The 17,522-nt window shown below is 46.4% G+C and overlaps 1 protein-coding gene across 1 annotated transcript in view; it reads right to left on the bottom strand.

Annotated features, from left to right (window-relative positions):
- The window catches only part of LOC140426964 (uncharacterized), a 363,390-nt gene that overhangs the window by 68,433 nt on the left and 277,435 nt on the right, over positions 1-17,522 (bottom strand). The window contains exons 9-11 of the mRNA XM_072512289.1: positions 8,906-8,959; positions 5,585-5,629; positions 1,293-1,361 (exon numbers count right to left, since the gene is read on the bottom strand). Of these exons, the coding sequence (XP_072368390.1) occupies positions 1,293-1,361; positions 5,585-5,629; positions 8,906-8,959 (168 nt within the window). The remainder of the gene's footprint in view (positions 1-1,292; positions 1,362-5,584; positions 5,630-8,905; positions 8,960-17,522) is intronic.

Genomic DNA, 17,522 nt, shown 5'->3' with positions numbered 1-17,522 from the left:
AAAGGTGTTTTAAGTCTTCTGGATGTTAAAAGGACAGCTTACGGATTACTTAGTGTTGTAGTCTTTGGGGGTTGTATTTGAATTGATGGTTGCTGAGATGTTCACTGTATGTTTTAAAAAGATTAACTTGAGTTCATAGAATAAACATTGTTTTGCTTTAAAAATTACTTTTCCATTTCTGCTATACCACACCTGTAGAGTGAGCCATGTGCTCCCCATACCACAATCTATTAAAGGTTGTGGGTCAGGTGAACTCCATGATACACTTTGGGGTTCTCTAAACCCTGGCCCATAACAGGATTTCAAAGTGCCACTCTGACCCTGGAGCCACAATGGCAGATAGCTTAAATCAGTGATGGGTAACCTAAACTGGCAAGTGGGCGTCAAAGGTGGCTCTCCTTCTTCTCGGTGGGCGGCTTTCTGTAGTGAAATGAGGAAACATTTGGAACTGTCTTTTAGATGCTAAATCAATTGTTAACTTTAAATCTGAGGGCAGCACGGTGGCGCAGTGGGTAGCACTGCTGCCTCACGGCGCTGAGGTCCCAGGTTCGATCCTGGCTCTGGGTCACTGTCCGTGTGGAGTTTGCACATTCTCCCTGTGTTTGGGTGGGCTTCGCCCCCACAACCCAAAGATGTGCAGGCTAGGTGGATTGGCCACGCTAAATTGCCCCTTAATTGGAAAGAATGAATTGGGTACTCTAAATTTATTTTTTTTGAATGAAAAAAAAAAGAATAAGATTGAATACATTTAATACATGCTGAATATATCTTAATGAGTTATGGAAAATGTTTAATCATTCATATTTTAAATCGGTCTGTCAACTTCAAATGCTAAAATCGAAATAAACAAAATAGACTCATAGTCAATGCTGTGTGCAACCAGCATGCACCTCACTTCACCTGCGTATCACTTCAGTCATACAGGTAGGAAAAAAACTGCGTGGATATAAATCAGCAGAATGTGCTAACTCTGCACTTGGGCAATGGTGAACAAAATGTCTCATGGGCCATACTCAGAACCCTGATGGGCTACATGTGGTCCCCAGGGTTGCAGGTTACCCACCACTACCTTAGATCGAGCTGAATGAAGATTGCAATCATAAATCCTGTCACCATTCCAAATCCGGATATTGATAAAACTCTTGGGAGTTGATGAAAACATTTGCCTTTTGAATAAGCCAGTATGGTAAATCTTTGGCACTTAGCGTACACGTTTTTGTTATAATCTTTATGTCAGGTTCCTTTCAATTTTACATATTCTAATTCTGTGAAATTTGCTGTGAAAACATTACCTGTAGCGCCTCTTGAATTTTTCCATCGTAGTCTATTATCCCTGTTGTTCCTTGTTCACCTTTTTCACCCTTCATACAAGTTGATAACATATATAGAGGAGGTATTAGTTGAACAGGTTGAGAAAATCAATTCAAATCCTTCAGCTGAAACGTGGACTATGTGACTTCTCTGGTGCCAATCCCAGACACAAACAGTGCTCATACCATACCTCCCTCACTGCACCTGGATGGTCTCTCATCTTCCTTCACACCAGGAATGCGCCCAGCACACAAAACGCAATCAGTAACTTATCACTGGCTGCTGGCGCCAGTGAAAGTGGTCCTAATGCTATGTGTGTTCATCAGAGATGCGCCAGGAGTGCCAAAAGATCATGGGCGGAATTCTCCGTTCCTGAGGCTAAGTGTTGATGTCGGGGCAGGATTTGTCAACTTCCACTACAGCAAAACTGGTACCGAATCTGGACCAATTCAGTGACTGTTAACAGACTCGCACCGGCGCCGTGTGGAACACAATCGATTCCAATAAGAAACGATGAGGGATTCGCTGGATTCGCGATTGACAAGCTGCAGCCGCATATACACATTTCACTCTCCACACACACCACCCCAGCCAACAAGATGGCAGCAAGGCGAGCGGCCCCGAGATTCATGGTCACCGAGCTGGAGACTCTCCTGGACGCTGTGGAAGAGAGACGGGCCACCCTGTACCCCGGCCCGGGAAAGGGGCTGCCAGCCGCCGCCGTTCGCCGTGCCTGGGCGCAAGGTCATGAGTGCCACCAGCAACACTGGTCTGCAGTCCAAACTTTAAATGGAACATTGAATGAGAGCAACAAAGACAGCAATTAGTGACATTTTGCACTGCACTTATTTATGTTATTTTTTAGAATGTAAAGCTTATTGCTGAAACTTGCATTTTGCATAGTTTTTTGTGTAAAACAACCGCACAACTGTTGTAAAAAACTGCACAACCTCCTCATGGCGGCCAGGGTGAGTAAGCAGCATTGTGCCTCTAGCACTAAACACCCAGTTACCCCACCCTCCCCAACCCGGAGGCAGGCCGAACTCCCACCCTGCACCAGATGCCGGCATCCATACTGGCCGCCATGGCTGGCTCCTTGGCCACTGAAGCCACCAGCTACCCAGCCCCTGGGCTGCATGCGTCGGACTGTCAAACACGTTGCACAGGTGGAGGTGGATTCATTCAACCGAGTCAGGAGCCGGAGGTGTTGCCCCCATGCATGCCACCCAGGCAAATACTGCACAGGTGGCATCTGCGGTGGAGGCCTTGGGGGCGAGGGCTTCGATCATGGACCAGCATGTCCAAGGTCTGGGGCAATCTGTTCAGGTGGTGGCCAAGGCTCAGGACAGGGCTGCCCTCTCACAGGCAGCCATGTGCCAGAGCCACCTAGACATTGCAGTGGTGCTACTCAGTGTGGCCCAGTCAAAGCAGGCCATGGCTGAGGGGGTCGCTGGCATTTCCCAGGCACTGGCTGATGTGGCACAGATGCAGAGGTAGGTGTCCCAGTCCCAGAGGGAGATGGTACAGTCACTGGGTGATGTGGCACAAACCCAGAAGGTGATGGCACAGTTGCAGCGTGATGTTGCACAGTCCCAGATGGAGGTGGTCCACTTGCTGTGCTCGATGATTGTGGGCATGCAGACTCTGGCCAAGACAAGAGCAGACCTCCTGTCCCTGGCATATCTCGTGGGCAGCGGGCAGAACAGGGCAGCGCCATGACACATGGGACACCTGAGCCACAGCTGTGCCCATCCAGATCCAGGCGCCGCAGAAGTTGTCCGCAAGCAGGGACCCAGGTCGCAGGGAATCACAGAAGGCCGCCTCCACTCCTGCTGTACTGTCTGGGGATCCACCTGGATGTAGTGTTAGGACCCGTACGGCCAGAAAGTTACACACCAATTAAGTTGGCACAGGTGCGGAGCAGAGTCTAGTTATCGGGGCTATGGCATGATTCTGTATATATTTATTCACATTAAATGCCTGTTCAAAATATTACAACTTGCCTCGGTGTGAGGGGTGGGCTGGTCTGTGCTGGCGCAGGGGTGCGGAATGGGCAGATGTTGGAGGTGGGCTGGGCTCAGGGACCACAATTCAGCCAGCGCTCACCACTCCAGTGTCCCCCCCCCCCAATCCCCCAACCCCCCCCCACCCCCCAAGTTCCCCACTTCACCACTCCAGGGATTCGATGGGACCGTCTGATGGAATGGCCAGCTCGCATGCAGGATCACCCAGGTGGATGGTGGGAAGTGCTAATTTGGGCAGCAGTCTGGTGTTATCAGATGTGGAGCAGCAGGGCTCATCACAGAGCGGGTTCTTCTCATCCTCCATGCCATGGACCATACCGCTGTTACTGCCAACCCAGGGCCCACACCCCTGTAGTGTGGCAAGTAGGTATCATGGAGCGGGTTGCAGGCAGGGTGTGTGTGTATGTGTGTGGCCAAGGGGGTGTGTGAAGGTGGGATGCTGTGTCCGGGCCAATTCCCTACCCGAGTTGGTGAATCTGGAGGTGATCAGAGCGTCCCGTGCGCGTTGACCTTGTTGCACACGTTATGGGCCTCCCGTGCCTACCTGGGCCCCATGTCCTGCCAATCCTTGCCCTTGCCTGTATCCTCCTCGTCGGATGAGGCCTGGCGTTCATCCTCCTCCTCCAGCACATCGCAGAGGACGCAGCAGGCCGCCACGATCCCCAAGTGTCAAGTGTGCCAGGATGAAGGCGTCATACACACTGCCCAGGTATCGGGTGCAGACATGCATGATGTGCATCTGATGGTCAAATATCAGCTGCACGTTCGAGTAGAACCCCTTTCGGTTTGTGAAGATCGGCCTGTCATATGCAGGCGCTCGTAGGGGGACATGCATCCCGTCGATCACCCCCTGGATCCAGGACATCCTGTCGACGGCGGTGAACCCTGCCACCCGGGCATCCTGGTGAGCTCGGTCCACATTGAAATGGGTGTGTTTTGCCGACTGGGCATATAGGGCCTCCATGACGCACAGATGCACCTGTGCACCGAGCTCTGTGAGATCCCGGACAGGTCCCCACTTGGCGCCTGGAAAGACCCATGGCTTGGAGGTTCAGGGCGACCATCACTTTGACGGCCACCGGGATTGGGTGTCCCACCGTGATCTGACAGATATGTCGCACTGTCCCCCTGCTCAGCCGGAGTCTTCGACGGCATGCCTGGTCCGATAGGTCCTCGAAAGACAGGCGGTGCCGGTACACGCGAGGCGTCATGCGGCGCCTCCTTTGCACCTCCTCCTCCATCGGCCTGTTGGGAAGCCATCTCCCCATCCTCAGCGGATGCCTCCTGTTCTGTTGCTGCATGTTCCGCTGCTGCAGCTTCATCCTCCTCGAGCAGCGGCAGCTCGTACAGCCACAGTGCATCCCCCAGGGCTGCGGCAACTAGGAGGAAGGTTACCATTGTTGGTTGAATTCCAACATCCAGGGGCTAAAAGGCAGACATGTTAGCATGGTGCGTACCCCTGTGCCCAACCGGGTCCGGCTACATGGTGCCCCCGATTGGCACTGCGGACCATGACCCACATGCCCCCCTCCTCTCTGCACCCCGAGCCCCGTCAGTGGCTGGATCCATGGGGGCCTCTGGCCCTGGCGCCTGTCCCTGCTGCCACGGTTACCATTGGCTGGTGCTGTCCTTGCCAGCGGTGTACTCCTCTGCCCCCATCCGGCACTGCCCCTGTAGGGGCTACGCATTGCCCTGGATGGGCCGCGTGATGCCTTGCCGGCGAGTTGCATCCGGTTGGGAGGGTGCTTTGGCGGAGGGTGGGATGGGGGCACCCAAACGGCTGGTGTCATTCTGCAGAACCAGGGGCCAGGGTGGATGTTCAGTGGGGTGCGCAGAACGATGGGCAGTCCATGCCTGGGCACCACCCCAGTCCCGTCGTGGGTCATCCCGACCACACGACCCGTTCTCCCATCACACACCCGGTCGAATAGCCACGTGTTTCTCGGCACTGCGAATGCCGGGAAACACGCAGCTAAACGCACTCGCTGGGGGACTTTGTTCCCTTTTGGAAGAATCGTGCCCCGAGAGTACAGATGTCTTGGAGAATTCTACTGGTGTGGTCACTTCTGAGGGGGGTTCCATTGGGCTGAGAAAGCACAGCTGAAGGGTAATTTGGTCACATTGTTTCAGAAAGAAACAGATATATATGTGGAATATCAGATTTGCCTGATAATTTGTATTATTTATCTCTGTGTAGTATTGAACCTAAACTCCAGAAATGAACATAATCTAACATAATGACTACTTACATTCAGCCCCGCTTGCCCCTTTTCACCTTTTTCTCCACGTTCTCCCTAAAACAAATTCCATCATATCTTTGTTAAAGTCTGATGACTGCAGATTAAAATTCAGTGCAACCATAATTAAATACTGTTGTGTTTTATGATTTAATTAAGTGCATGTTATTCAATAGTAATTAAATCATGTGCCAACCTTTCTACCTTTCAGACTCAAAATGCGAGCCTCCATTGATTTATCCTTATGTATTGTATGTGCAGAACTTTTAAATTAAAACAGTATTTACATCTGCTGACAAAATAATTTTAAGCTGCCAAATTAATTTATCTGGTAGCTTTGGTCTTCGAGAAATCCTTGTTGTACGGAAAACCATCAATCAGATTCACGAGTGTGCAGTTACAGCAATTAATTGGGAAAGCTGGTAAAAAGTTATCATTTATTGTGAGGGGAATTAATTACAAAAGTAGGGAGGTTATACTGCAGTTGTACAGGGCACTGGTAAGACCACATCTCGAGCACTGTGTACAGCATACAGGGCGGCACGGTGGCACAGTGGTTAGCACTGCTGCCTCACAGCGCCAGGGACCGGGGGTTCAATCCCGGCTTTGGGTCACTGATGTGTGGAGTTTGCATGTTCTCCCCGTGTCTGCGTGGGTTTCCTCCAGGTGCTCCGGTTTCCTCCCACAATCCAAAGAGGTGCAGGTTAGGTGGATTGGCCATGATAAATTGTCCCTTAGTGTCCAAAAGATAGGCGGGGTTACTGCATTACAGGGATAGGGTGGGAGCATGGGCCTAGGTAGGGAACTCTTTCTGAGAGTCGGTGCAGACTTGACGGGCTGAATGGCCTCCTTCTACACTGTAGAAATTCTAAGATTCTATGAGTATTGGTCTCTTTATCCAGGGAAATATGTAAGTGCGTTCAAAGTAATTGAGAAAAGGTTTACTAGATTAATGCCTGGAATCGGCGGTTTGTCTTTTGAGGCACAGTTGGAGTTTAGAAGCAAGGTTGGAGTTTAGAAGCAGGGTTGGAGTTTAGAAGCAGGGTTGGAGTTTAGAAGCAGGGTTGGAGTTTAGAAGCAGGGTTGGAGTTTAGAAGCAAGGTTGGAGTTTAGAAGCAGGGTTGGAGTTTAGAAGCAGGGTTGGAGTTTAGAAGCAGGGTTGGAGTTTAGAAGCAGGGTTGGGGTTTAGAAGCAGGGTTGGAGTTTAGAAGCAAGGTTGGAGTTTAGAAGCAGGGTTGGAGTTTAGAAGCAGGGTTGGAGTTTAGAAGCAAGGTTGGAGTTTAGAAGCAGGGTTGGAGTTTAGAAGCAATCTTTAAGGTCTTGAGTGGTATTGACAGGGTGGATGTGGTATTGACAGGGTGGATGTGGCGCGGATGCTGCCTCGTGTGGGAGAATCTGGAACTAGGAGTCACTGTTCAAAACAAATAGTTGCCCATTTAAGACGGGCCGAAATCTTCCGCCCTCGTTTGCGGCTGGGATTTTCCGGTGCTGGTGAGAGTAAATGGAATTTTGTCAGATTTTCTCTCAGAGGATCGTGAGTCCATCGAGCTCTCTTCCTCAAAACGCGATGGAAGCAGAGTTGTTGAACATTTTTAAGGCAGGGATAGACAGATTCATGTTAAGCAAGGGGTAAAAGATTATTGGGGGTAGGTAGGAATGCGGGGGTTGAGGTTACGATCAGATCAGCCATGATCTTACTGAATGGCGGAGCAGGCTCGAGGGGCCGAGTGGCCTATTCTTGTTCCTAATTTGTGTGTTTCTATGTACCTCTATAACACCTTTAAAATAATGGAACATCCTTTGGTGCTTTGTATCCTGAGGACACCAAGCAGAAATCCGAGCCTGAGGTAAGTGAGGTGAGAAAACGTGTGACTGAAGAGGTGAGGCCAGCAGTGTGGGATCTCCAGAATGTGAATGCATGATGTCTAAAGATTCTGTCACCTTCGGTAAACTATGTTTTGATGGGTGGAGAGTACAAGCTGGGACACTGTTTGAGAGACAGCTGCATAGGCAGGATAGAAAAGCCGGAAAGAGATTAATAGATAAGGACAAATATTTTCTACCAAGTGCTTTAGGCCTTAGGCATTGGGGAGCTGCTGGAGGTCAGAAATGATGGAGATGAGAGATGAAGTTGACTTTCTGTGGAACGGGAAGTAGAGAGAACTCTGATTCAACTCTTGCTTTTACTTTTCTTATCATTAGCAACATTGCTGAAACTATTCAAACAGGATGGACAGCTTCACATTTCATCCTTCCCCTTCAATTGAATCTGGTTGAATGATGCTGGTTGTTTTAGAGTCTTTCATAAAATTTCTACCTATCGCACTTGACATTGTGGCCTGTCCACTGTTGTCCAATGTGCAGCGACTGCTGAATGTGGTTCTTACCCCAGAGATCAGGCCAGAGCCAGAGATAATTGTGTCATTGGATACAGAAAAGGCAAAGGCATTTGATAGGGTGCCGTGGAGGTACCCCTTTGCGGTTTTGGAGAAGTTTGGGTTGGGCCGCAGGATTGTGTCATGGGTACGTCTGCTGTACAAGGCTCTTTTGGTCAGCGTTCATACAAATACCATGGACACGGTCTACCAGCCACATTGCGCCTAAAAGGCAGCGCGGCTGGTAGATGCTGGGAAATTCCTCTACCCGGCTTGCCACGCCTCACGAGATCGAACGCGATCTCGCGAGACATTCCGATGGGGCGGGATCACTACCTCGTAAATTTGAAATGAAATGAAAAATGAAAATCGCTTATTGTCACAAGTAGGCTTCAAATGAAGTTATGTGTGAAAAGCCCCTGGTCGCCACATTCCGGCGCCTGTTCGGGGAGTCTGGTATGGGAATTGAACCGTGCTGCTGGCCTGCCTTGGTCTGCTTTCAAAACCAGCGATTTAACCCTGTGCTAAACAGCCCCTATGCATATTAGAGTGAAACAGCTAGGAGGAGCCAAGGGGGAAGAGTGCCGCAAAAGAGGTCATCCCACCCTTGCTCAGCACCACGCTATGGGGATAGGGTGGAGGTGTTGACCTTGGGTAGGGTGCTCTTTCCAAGAGCCGGTGCAGACTCGATGGGCCGAATGGCCTCCTTCTGCACTGTAAATTCTATGATAATCTACTCAGCTAAAGTTGCTGGGCTTCAGGCATGACATGACTCTGCCCTTGCCATTGGTAAAACACCTGATAGACCAGGATGAGGCCCTCCATGGCTCCTTAGGTGTCACAATAGGTTTAAAGGAGGACATGTCGCCTGATGCCCCTCCCACCAACTCCCCCCCCCGCCCCCCCATATAATTTAAGACAGCTCGGGGGCAGAGTTAGACGTAAATTTATACTTTACCTTTAATCCTATCATTCCACGTAATCCATGATGCCCCGTAACGCCCTTTTCTCCCTGCGTAGATGAGGAATGTTCAGGTGCAAATCACAAAATATTCAGCAAAAACACATACATTGAAAAAAAATAAAAACAAAATTCTGTGGCTGCTGGAAACCTGAAATAAAAACAGAAAACGCTGGAAAAACTCAGCAGGTCTGGCAGCATCTGTGGAGAGAGAAACGGAGTTGACATTTGGAGTCATCTTCAGAGCCTTTAAAACACATCTGTTTTCATCACTATATTAACAGCAGTCAGATATTAGCATTCAACATTTCTATTACATTGGACAATGAATGACAAGTTCTCTAAAAAGAGCGAGCAGGGAGCAAAATAAGGGGGGCATTTTCTAATTTTTCTTCACGTCAATGAAAAAAGATTTAAACTCAAATGAGTCAACCTAATGTCAGGAAAAAACATCACTGTTTGTGTTGCTGCTCTGAGAAATCATACCCTTCCAAAGGTGTAACAAAAGGATATAAAAGCTAGTCTTTGCTTGTTAGGGTAATGAACTCTCTGATGCTGACCAGCTGTTTCAAGTGCTTTCTAATCAATGGTGTTTGCAAGAAAATGTAACCTATACTTTACATCCTCTTTTATGTTCAACCAGGAACAGAAGAAAATCATGATATATCTTCCACAATAGTGTATGGCTGTCAAAGATCCACAGAAATTAAAATAAAAAGGATGCTCTTCGGCCTGGAGCTACACTTCCTAATGTGTCAGGACATTCAAATTGAAAAATCTGCCTCCTCATAGGATCAAGTACAATTGTTAAAACATTTAGGTTTTGGTTAGACTTTAGTTCAGCTACTGAACAAATTTGAATTTGACTGACAGAACAAAGCAAACAAGCATGCTAGATGCAATTAGCATATTGAACACTGGGGTAGATTTTGCCCTGAGCAATGTTCTGCTGGCTGTTCAATAGTCATGGCGGAAAACTGAGCCAGTTTTGAGGAGGGGAAAATTAACATATTACCAGCAGGCTGTGAATGGAAATGAAGAGGCTCAAAGATAATCTGGGTTGCTGCAAGACCGGGCAGTCTGCCTAGTTTCTGGCCTTGGATAAAGGTATATCCAGGGCAAGAGGCTGTTTTCAGGGGTTGGGGACCAAATGCAGCATAGACTAAGGTAGTTTTTATGCTTTGTAGGTGCATTCAGATATACCGTTTTGGTGGATTGGCTATGATAAATTGCCCTAAGTGACCAAAAAAGGTTAGGAGGGTTATTGGGTTACGGGGATAGGGTGGATTTGAGGGCTTAAGTGGGTCGATGCAGACTCGATGGGCTGAATGGCCTCCTTCTGCACTGTATGTTCTATGTTCTATGATACCGCTGAGGGGAATGGCCTCTCAGTAGGAGCCAAATTCGTAGCACCACGGTTGAGTCTGCTGCACAGTGGAGAAGCAAAAGGCGTAGAAATGCAATAGTCATAGGGGATTCAATTGTGCGGGAAGTAGTTAGACTTTTCTATGGCTGAAAAAGAGACTCCAGGATGGTACGTTGCCTCCCTGGTGCTAGGGTCAAGGGTGTCTCAGAACGGTTGCAGGACATTCTGAATGGGAAGGGTGAATAGCCAGTGTTCATGGTGAACCTTGGTACCAACGACATAGGTATAAGAAAGGGATGAGGTCCTAAAAGCAGAATATAGGGAGTTCGGAAGCAAGTTGAAAAGTAGGACCTCAAAGGTAGTGATCTCAGTATTACTACCAGTGCCATGTGCTAGTTAGAGAAGAAACAGCAGGATATATAGGATGAATACGTGTGGGGAGGGTTTCAGATTCCTGGGGCAATGGGACCGGTTCTGGGGAGGTGGGACCAGTACAAACGGGACGGGTTTCACCTGGGCAGAACCGGGAGTGATGTCCTTGGGGGGGGGGGGGGCGGGGAAAGAAGGCAGAGAGATCAAGAGCCAGATTCAGATAATGACACTGTGAAAAATAGTAGGGATGGGAAAAGGGACGTTTCAAGGTCGAACCTTCAGTTTTTGTACCTGAACGCTTGGGGTATTCAAAATAAAATGGATGAATTAGTTGTGCAGATAGATGTAAAGGGGTACGATATATTTGGGATTACGGAGACGTGGCTCCAAGGTGACCAAGGATGGGAACTCACCATTGAAGGCTATTCAGTTTTTAGGGAGGCCAGACAGAAAGGAAAAGGTGGTGGATTTGCATTGTTGACTAAAGAAGATATTGATACAATATTGAGGAAAGATATGAGTACAGATGATATGGAATCTGGCTGGGTCGACTTCAGAAACATCAAGGGGCAAAAAACATTCGTAGGAGTGGTGTACAGACCACCAAACTGCAGTGGTAATGGGAACAGCATTAGACAGGAAATCAGAGATGCATGTGATAAAGGAACATCTGTGATTATGGGTCACTTTAATCTGCATATAGATTGGGTGAGTCAAATTAGTCACAGTACAATAGAGGAGGAATTTCTGGAGTGTGTACGGGCTGGTTTTCTGGACCAACACATTGAGGAACCAACAAGGGAACAGGCCATCTTGGACTGGGTGTTGTGCAATGAGAAAGGATTAGTTGGCAATCTAGTTCTGAGAGAACCCTTGGGGATGAATGACAATAACATGATAGAATTCTTATCAAGGCGGATAGTGAGGTAGTTGATTCTGAGACCAGGGTCCTGAACCTCAATAAAGATAACTTATGGTATGAAGCATGAACTGGCTATGATGGCCTGGGAAACATTTCTGAAAGGAAGGACAGTGGACTGGGAATGACAGGCATTCAAGGAACGAATAGGTCAACTCCAAAAGTGTTTATTCCTATTTGGTGCAGGAAAGAAAGGGAACTGTGGCCAAACCATAGCTTACAAGGAAACCGTAGAGATAGTATTAGATGCAAAGAAGAAGCATACAAATTAGCAAGAAAAAGCAATAGACCTAAGGATTGGGAACAGTTTTTAAATTCAGCAAAGGCAGACCAAGGACTGACTAAGAAGGGGAAAATACAATATGAAAGTAAGCTAGTGAGGAACACAAAACTGACTGTAAAAGATTATATAGGAGTGTAAAGAGAAAAAGATTGACAGAAACGAATATAGGCCCCTTACAGTCAGAAACGGGGGAATTTACAACGAGGAACAAAGAAATGGCTATTGAACCAAATTCGTACTTTGCTTCTATCTTCACAAAGGAAGACATGAATAATATACCAGAAGTTCTGAGAAACAGGTTTTAGTGAGGAGCTGATGGAAATTAGTATTAGTAGTGAAATGGTTTTGGGGAAATGAATGTGATTGTAGGTGGATAAATATCTAAGGCCTGAAATTTTTCATCCCAGAGTACTGAAGGAAATGGCCCTAGAAATAGTAGATCCATTGGTGGCCATTTTCCAAAATTCCTTGGACTCTGGAATAGTTCCTAAAGATTGGAGGGTAGCTAATGTAAGCTAACATGGTGTAACGGCAACAATCTCTCTCTCAACTTCAGCAAAACTAAGGAGCTGGTCATTGACTTCAGGAAGCAAAGTATCGTACACACCCCTGTCTGCATCAATGGTGCTCTGGTGGAGATGGTTGACAGCCTGAAACTCCTAGGTGTGCACATCACCAACAATCTGTCCTGGTCCACCCACGTTGATGCTACGACCAAGAAAGCACAACAGCGCCTATACTTCCTCAGGAAATTAAGGAAATTCGGCATGTCAACATTGACTCTTACGAATTTTTACACATGCACTATAGAAATCATCCTATGTGGCTGCATCACAGCCTGTCTATGGCAACTACTCGGTCCAAGACCGTACGAAACTACAGAGTCATGAATACAACCCAGTCCATCACGTGAAATCGCCTCCCATCCATTGATTCTGTCTACACTTACTGCTGCCTTGGGAAACTGGGCAGCATAATCAAAGACCCCTCCCACCCAGGTTATTCTCTCTTCCAACCTCTTCCAGCAGGCAGGCGATACAAAAGTCTGAGAACACACTAACTGATTCAAAAACAGCTTCTTCCCTGCTGTTACCAGACTCCTCAATGACAATCTTATGGACTGAACTGATCTCTTCACACATCTTCTCTACTGAGTACTGGACACAGTGGTTAGCACTGCTGCTTCACAGCTCCAGGGACCCGGGTTCAATTCTGGCATTGGGTGATTGTGTGGCATTTGCACTTTCTCCTCGTGTCTGCGTGGGTTTCCTCTGGTTGCTCAGGTTTCCTCCCACAGTCTAAAAATGTGCAGGTTAGGTGGATTGGATATGCTAAATTGCCCCTTAGTGTCCGAAAGGTTAGGTGGTGTTACTGAGTTATGGATTTAGGGTGGAGGCGTGGGCTTAAGTAGGGTGCTCTTTCCAAAGGCTTCTGCAGACTTGATGGTCCGAATGGCCTCCTTCGGCACTGTAAATTCTATGATTCTATGAGTAGTTGTATGAGATGCCTGTGACTATGTATTTACATTGCGTATATATGTATATTTTTGCTTGTGTGGAACTATCTGTCTGGACTGTATACCGAACAATACATTTCACTGTACCTCGTACATGTGACAATAATTCAAATCCAAATCCAATTCAATCCACTATTCAAAAAGGGATGTAGAGAGAAAACAGGGAACTGTAGACCAATGAGCCTAACCTCAGTAGTAGAGAAGTTGCGAGCATCCATTATCAAGGATTTCATAGCACAGCATTTGGAAAGCAGTGGTATAATCAAAGTCAGCATGGATTTACAAAAGGGAAATCATGCTTGACAAATCTACTGGAATTCTTTGAAGATGTAACCAATAGAGTTGACCAGGGAGAACCGATGGATGTGGTTTACTTAGACTTTCAGAAGGCTTTCAACAAGGTCACACATAGCAGAATATTATGTAATGTTAAAGCGCGTGGGATTGCGGGCAGTGTCTTGAGATGGAAAGAAAGATGGTTAGCAGACAGGAAGCAAAAAGTTGGAATAAACAGGTCTTTTTCCGATTGTAAGTCAGTGACTAGTGGGATACCGCAGGGATCTGTGCTAGGACCCCAACTGTTCACATTATATATGTGACTGTAGGGCAGCATGGTGACACAGTGGGTTAGCCCTGCTGCCTCATGGCGCCGAGGTCCCAGGTTCGATCCCGGCTCTGGGTCACTGTCCGTGTGGAGTTTGCACATTCTCCCCGTGATTGCGTGGGTTTCGCCCCCACACCCCAAAGATGTGCAGGGTAGGTGGATTGGCCACTCCAAATGGCCCCTTAATTAGAAAAAATGTATTGGGTATTCTAAATTTATTTTAAAAAAGAAAAAAAAAATGTGACTGGGACGAGGGAACTAAATATATTATCTCCAAATTTGCAGATGATACAAAGTTGGGTGGGAGGGTGAGCTGTGAGGAGGATGCAGAGATGCTTCAGCGTGATTTGGACAGGCTGAGTGAGTGTGCATATGCATGGCAGATGCAGTATAATGTGGATAAATGTGATGTTATCCATTTCGGTAGCAAAAATAGGAAGAAAGATTATTATTTGAATGGGTGTAAATTGAGAGATGTTTATACTCAGCGAGACCTTGGTATCCTCATGCATCAGTCGCTGAAAGTAAGCGCGCAGTAAAGAAGGCAAATAGTATGTACATTTGTATGTACAATGGTATGTACAATAATATACACACTACTTAATGTGTACACTATGTTGTGTTCACATTGGGTGGAGCTTTCAGTGTACACATCTGTAGTATGCACATTATGTAGTGTACACATTAAGTAGTGTGCACATTCTGTAGTGTCTACATTGGGTGGAGCTTGTAATGTGCGCACACTGTAGTGGGTACACACTGTAGTGTGCACATTCTGTAGTGTGTACGTTGGTTGGAGCATGCAGTGTGCACATTCTGTGGTGTGCACGTTGTTTGGAGCTTGCATTATGCATATTCTGTAGTGTGCACATTGTGTAGGGTACACATTTCGTGTGCACATTCTGTCATGTGCACATTCTATAGTGTACATATTTTGTGTGCACATTCTGTAGTGTGCACATTCTGTAGTGTACACATTTTGTGTGCACATTCTATAGTGTACACATTTCATGTGCACATTCTGTCATGTACACATTCTTGTAATGTGCAAGTTCTGAAGTGTGAACATTCCGGTTAGTAGCCCATCCAAACTGGAGTCCAAAAAGAGAAATTGTAGATAAGTTTTGTACAGAAACATACAGAGAAAATAGAAGCAGGAGGAGGCCATTTGGCCCTTTAAGCCTGCTATACCATTCATTATGATCTTGGCTGACCATCAAGTTCAATACCCTGATCCCGCCTTACCCCCATATCCCCATATATTTAATTCCTTCTTGAAATCACACAACGTTTTGGCCTCGACTACTTTCTGTGCTAGTGAATTCCACAGATTCACCACCCTCTGGGTGAAGAAATTTCTCCTCACCTCAGTCCGAAAAGATTTACTCCTTATCCTCAAACTATGACCTCTCGTCCTGGATTCCCCATCATCGGGAACATTCTTTCTGAATCTATCCTGATTAACCCTGATTTTATAAATTTCTATGAGATCCCCTCTCATTCTTCTGAACTCCAATGAATATAATCCTAACCAACAAAGTCTCTCCTCATATGACAGTCCCGCCATCCCAGGAATCAGCCTGGTAAACCTTTGCTGCACTTCCTCCATAGCAAGAACATCCTTCCTCAGTTAAGAACACCAAAACTGCACACAATACTCCAGGTGTGGCCTCATCAACATCCTGTACAATTGCAGTAAAACATTCCCATTCCTATAATCAAATCCTTTTGCCATGAAGGCCAACATAATGTGTACACTACAGAATGTGCATAGTACAGAATGTGCACATTACAAAATGTGCACACTACAAGCTCTACATAATGTGCACACTACATTTCAATTTATTTTTTTATAGTACCCAATTCTTTTATTTTCAATTAAGGGGCAATTTAGTGTGACCAATAATGTGCACACTACAGAACGTACACCCTTCATAATGTGTACGCTACAGAATGTGCACACTACAGAATGTACACACTACATAATGTGCACTGAAAACCACCCAATGTGCACACTATACAATGTGCACACTACAGAATGTGCACACTACAGAATGTACACACTACAGAATGTACACACTATGTATCTCCCTTGATCGCTTTGGCCCCAAGAGCTATATCTAATTCCTTCTTGAAATTACACAACGTTTTGGCCTCAGCTACTTTCTGTGCTAGTGAATTCCACAGATTTACCACTCTCTGGTGAATATCTCCTCGCCTCAGTCCTAAAAGGTTTACCCCTTATCCTCAAACTATGACCCCTAGTTCTGAACTCTCCCACCATTGGGAACATTCTTTCTCAATCTACCCTGATTAATCCTGTTAGAATTTTATGAGATTTCTATGAGATCCCCTCTCACTCTTCTAATCCCCAGTGAACATAATCCTAACCGATTTAGCCTCTGCCCGTATGGTACTCCCGCCATCCCAGGAATCAGCCTGGTAAACCTTTGCTGCGCTCTCTCCATAGCAAGAACATCCTTCCTCAGATAAGGACACCAAAACTGCACACAATACTCCAGGTGTGGCCTCACCAATGCCACAAAACATCCCTATTTCTAAACTCAAATCCTCTCGCTATGAAGGCCAACATACCATTTGCCTTATGTGCTGCCTACTGTACCTGCGCACTTTTAGCGACTGATGAGAGGACAGAGGGAGAAACTCCCAGGACTGTGGCAATGTAAGGCTTGTGGTTGACAACATTTGCCATATATCAGCTGTACAGTTATCAATGCACTCATCTACCCTGAACTTATGTTCCTTTCTATTTTAGTATAATCAGTCTTGTGTACAAGAGACGCAATGATGTTGTGACTATTACCAAATTATCAACATTTCTACATATCGAAAAATAGAATCATAAATCAAATGTACAAATGTCAGCCAACTGAAAAGAAGTCAGATAAAGACATATGGGCTAAATTATCAGTTACTTCATGGTCAATAGGCAGAAAGTTTAGCCCATGGCTATGCTAACAGAAGTAATAAAAATCAGATTTATATTTATGTTTCCTAAAATTCAAATGTACGTTAGATTTGTGGCAACATTTGCACAGTTTCCACTGCACAATGATATTAAAAATTATGCTATAATCCTGGGGTTATGTATGTTCCTGACTCTGAAGCATAGCAATGAGAGTTCCCCTCAGGGAAACCATATCCCACCACTTGGGTCATCACCAGTGTGCTGTCAAACAACATTTAGGAAGTACCCTGGGGATCTAGACCTTGCAGACACTTTCTGAGGTCAGGCAGAGTGCTTTTTACTGTTTTGAGAGTACAGACAAAACGTTCTCAACTCATTCCCAAACATATAAGGGGTTAAGTTGGTTAGCTCCTGAAGATGGGCATTGGGATTGCAATGTGCTCTTAACCCATGCCCATTGATTGCAATACAGGAAGCACACCAATTTTGTGTGCCTGTTCATTTTAATAATTTCTGCCCTCAGGCACGGGGTGACCCTTAACGGAGGCCAAGAATACTGGACAGCAGACCAGCACTGCACACAGAGATCATGGGCCTCCCATCTACCATGCCCATGTGTGGCCCT

This window comes from Scyliorhinus torazame, chromosome 7, assembly GCF_047496885.1.
Source record: "Scyliorhinus torazame isolate Kashiwa2021f chromosome 7, sScyTor2.1, whole genome shotgun sequence".
In the NCBI taxonomy this organism is placed as follows: domain Eukaryota; kingdom Metazoa; phylum Chordata; class Chondrichthyes; order Carcharhiniformes; family Scyliorhinidae; genus Scyliorhinus; species Scyliorhinus torazame.
Note: the sequence above shows the minus strand (reverse complement) of the source record. Positions and strands in the feature narration are given on the sequence as shown.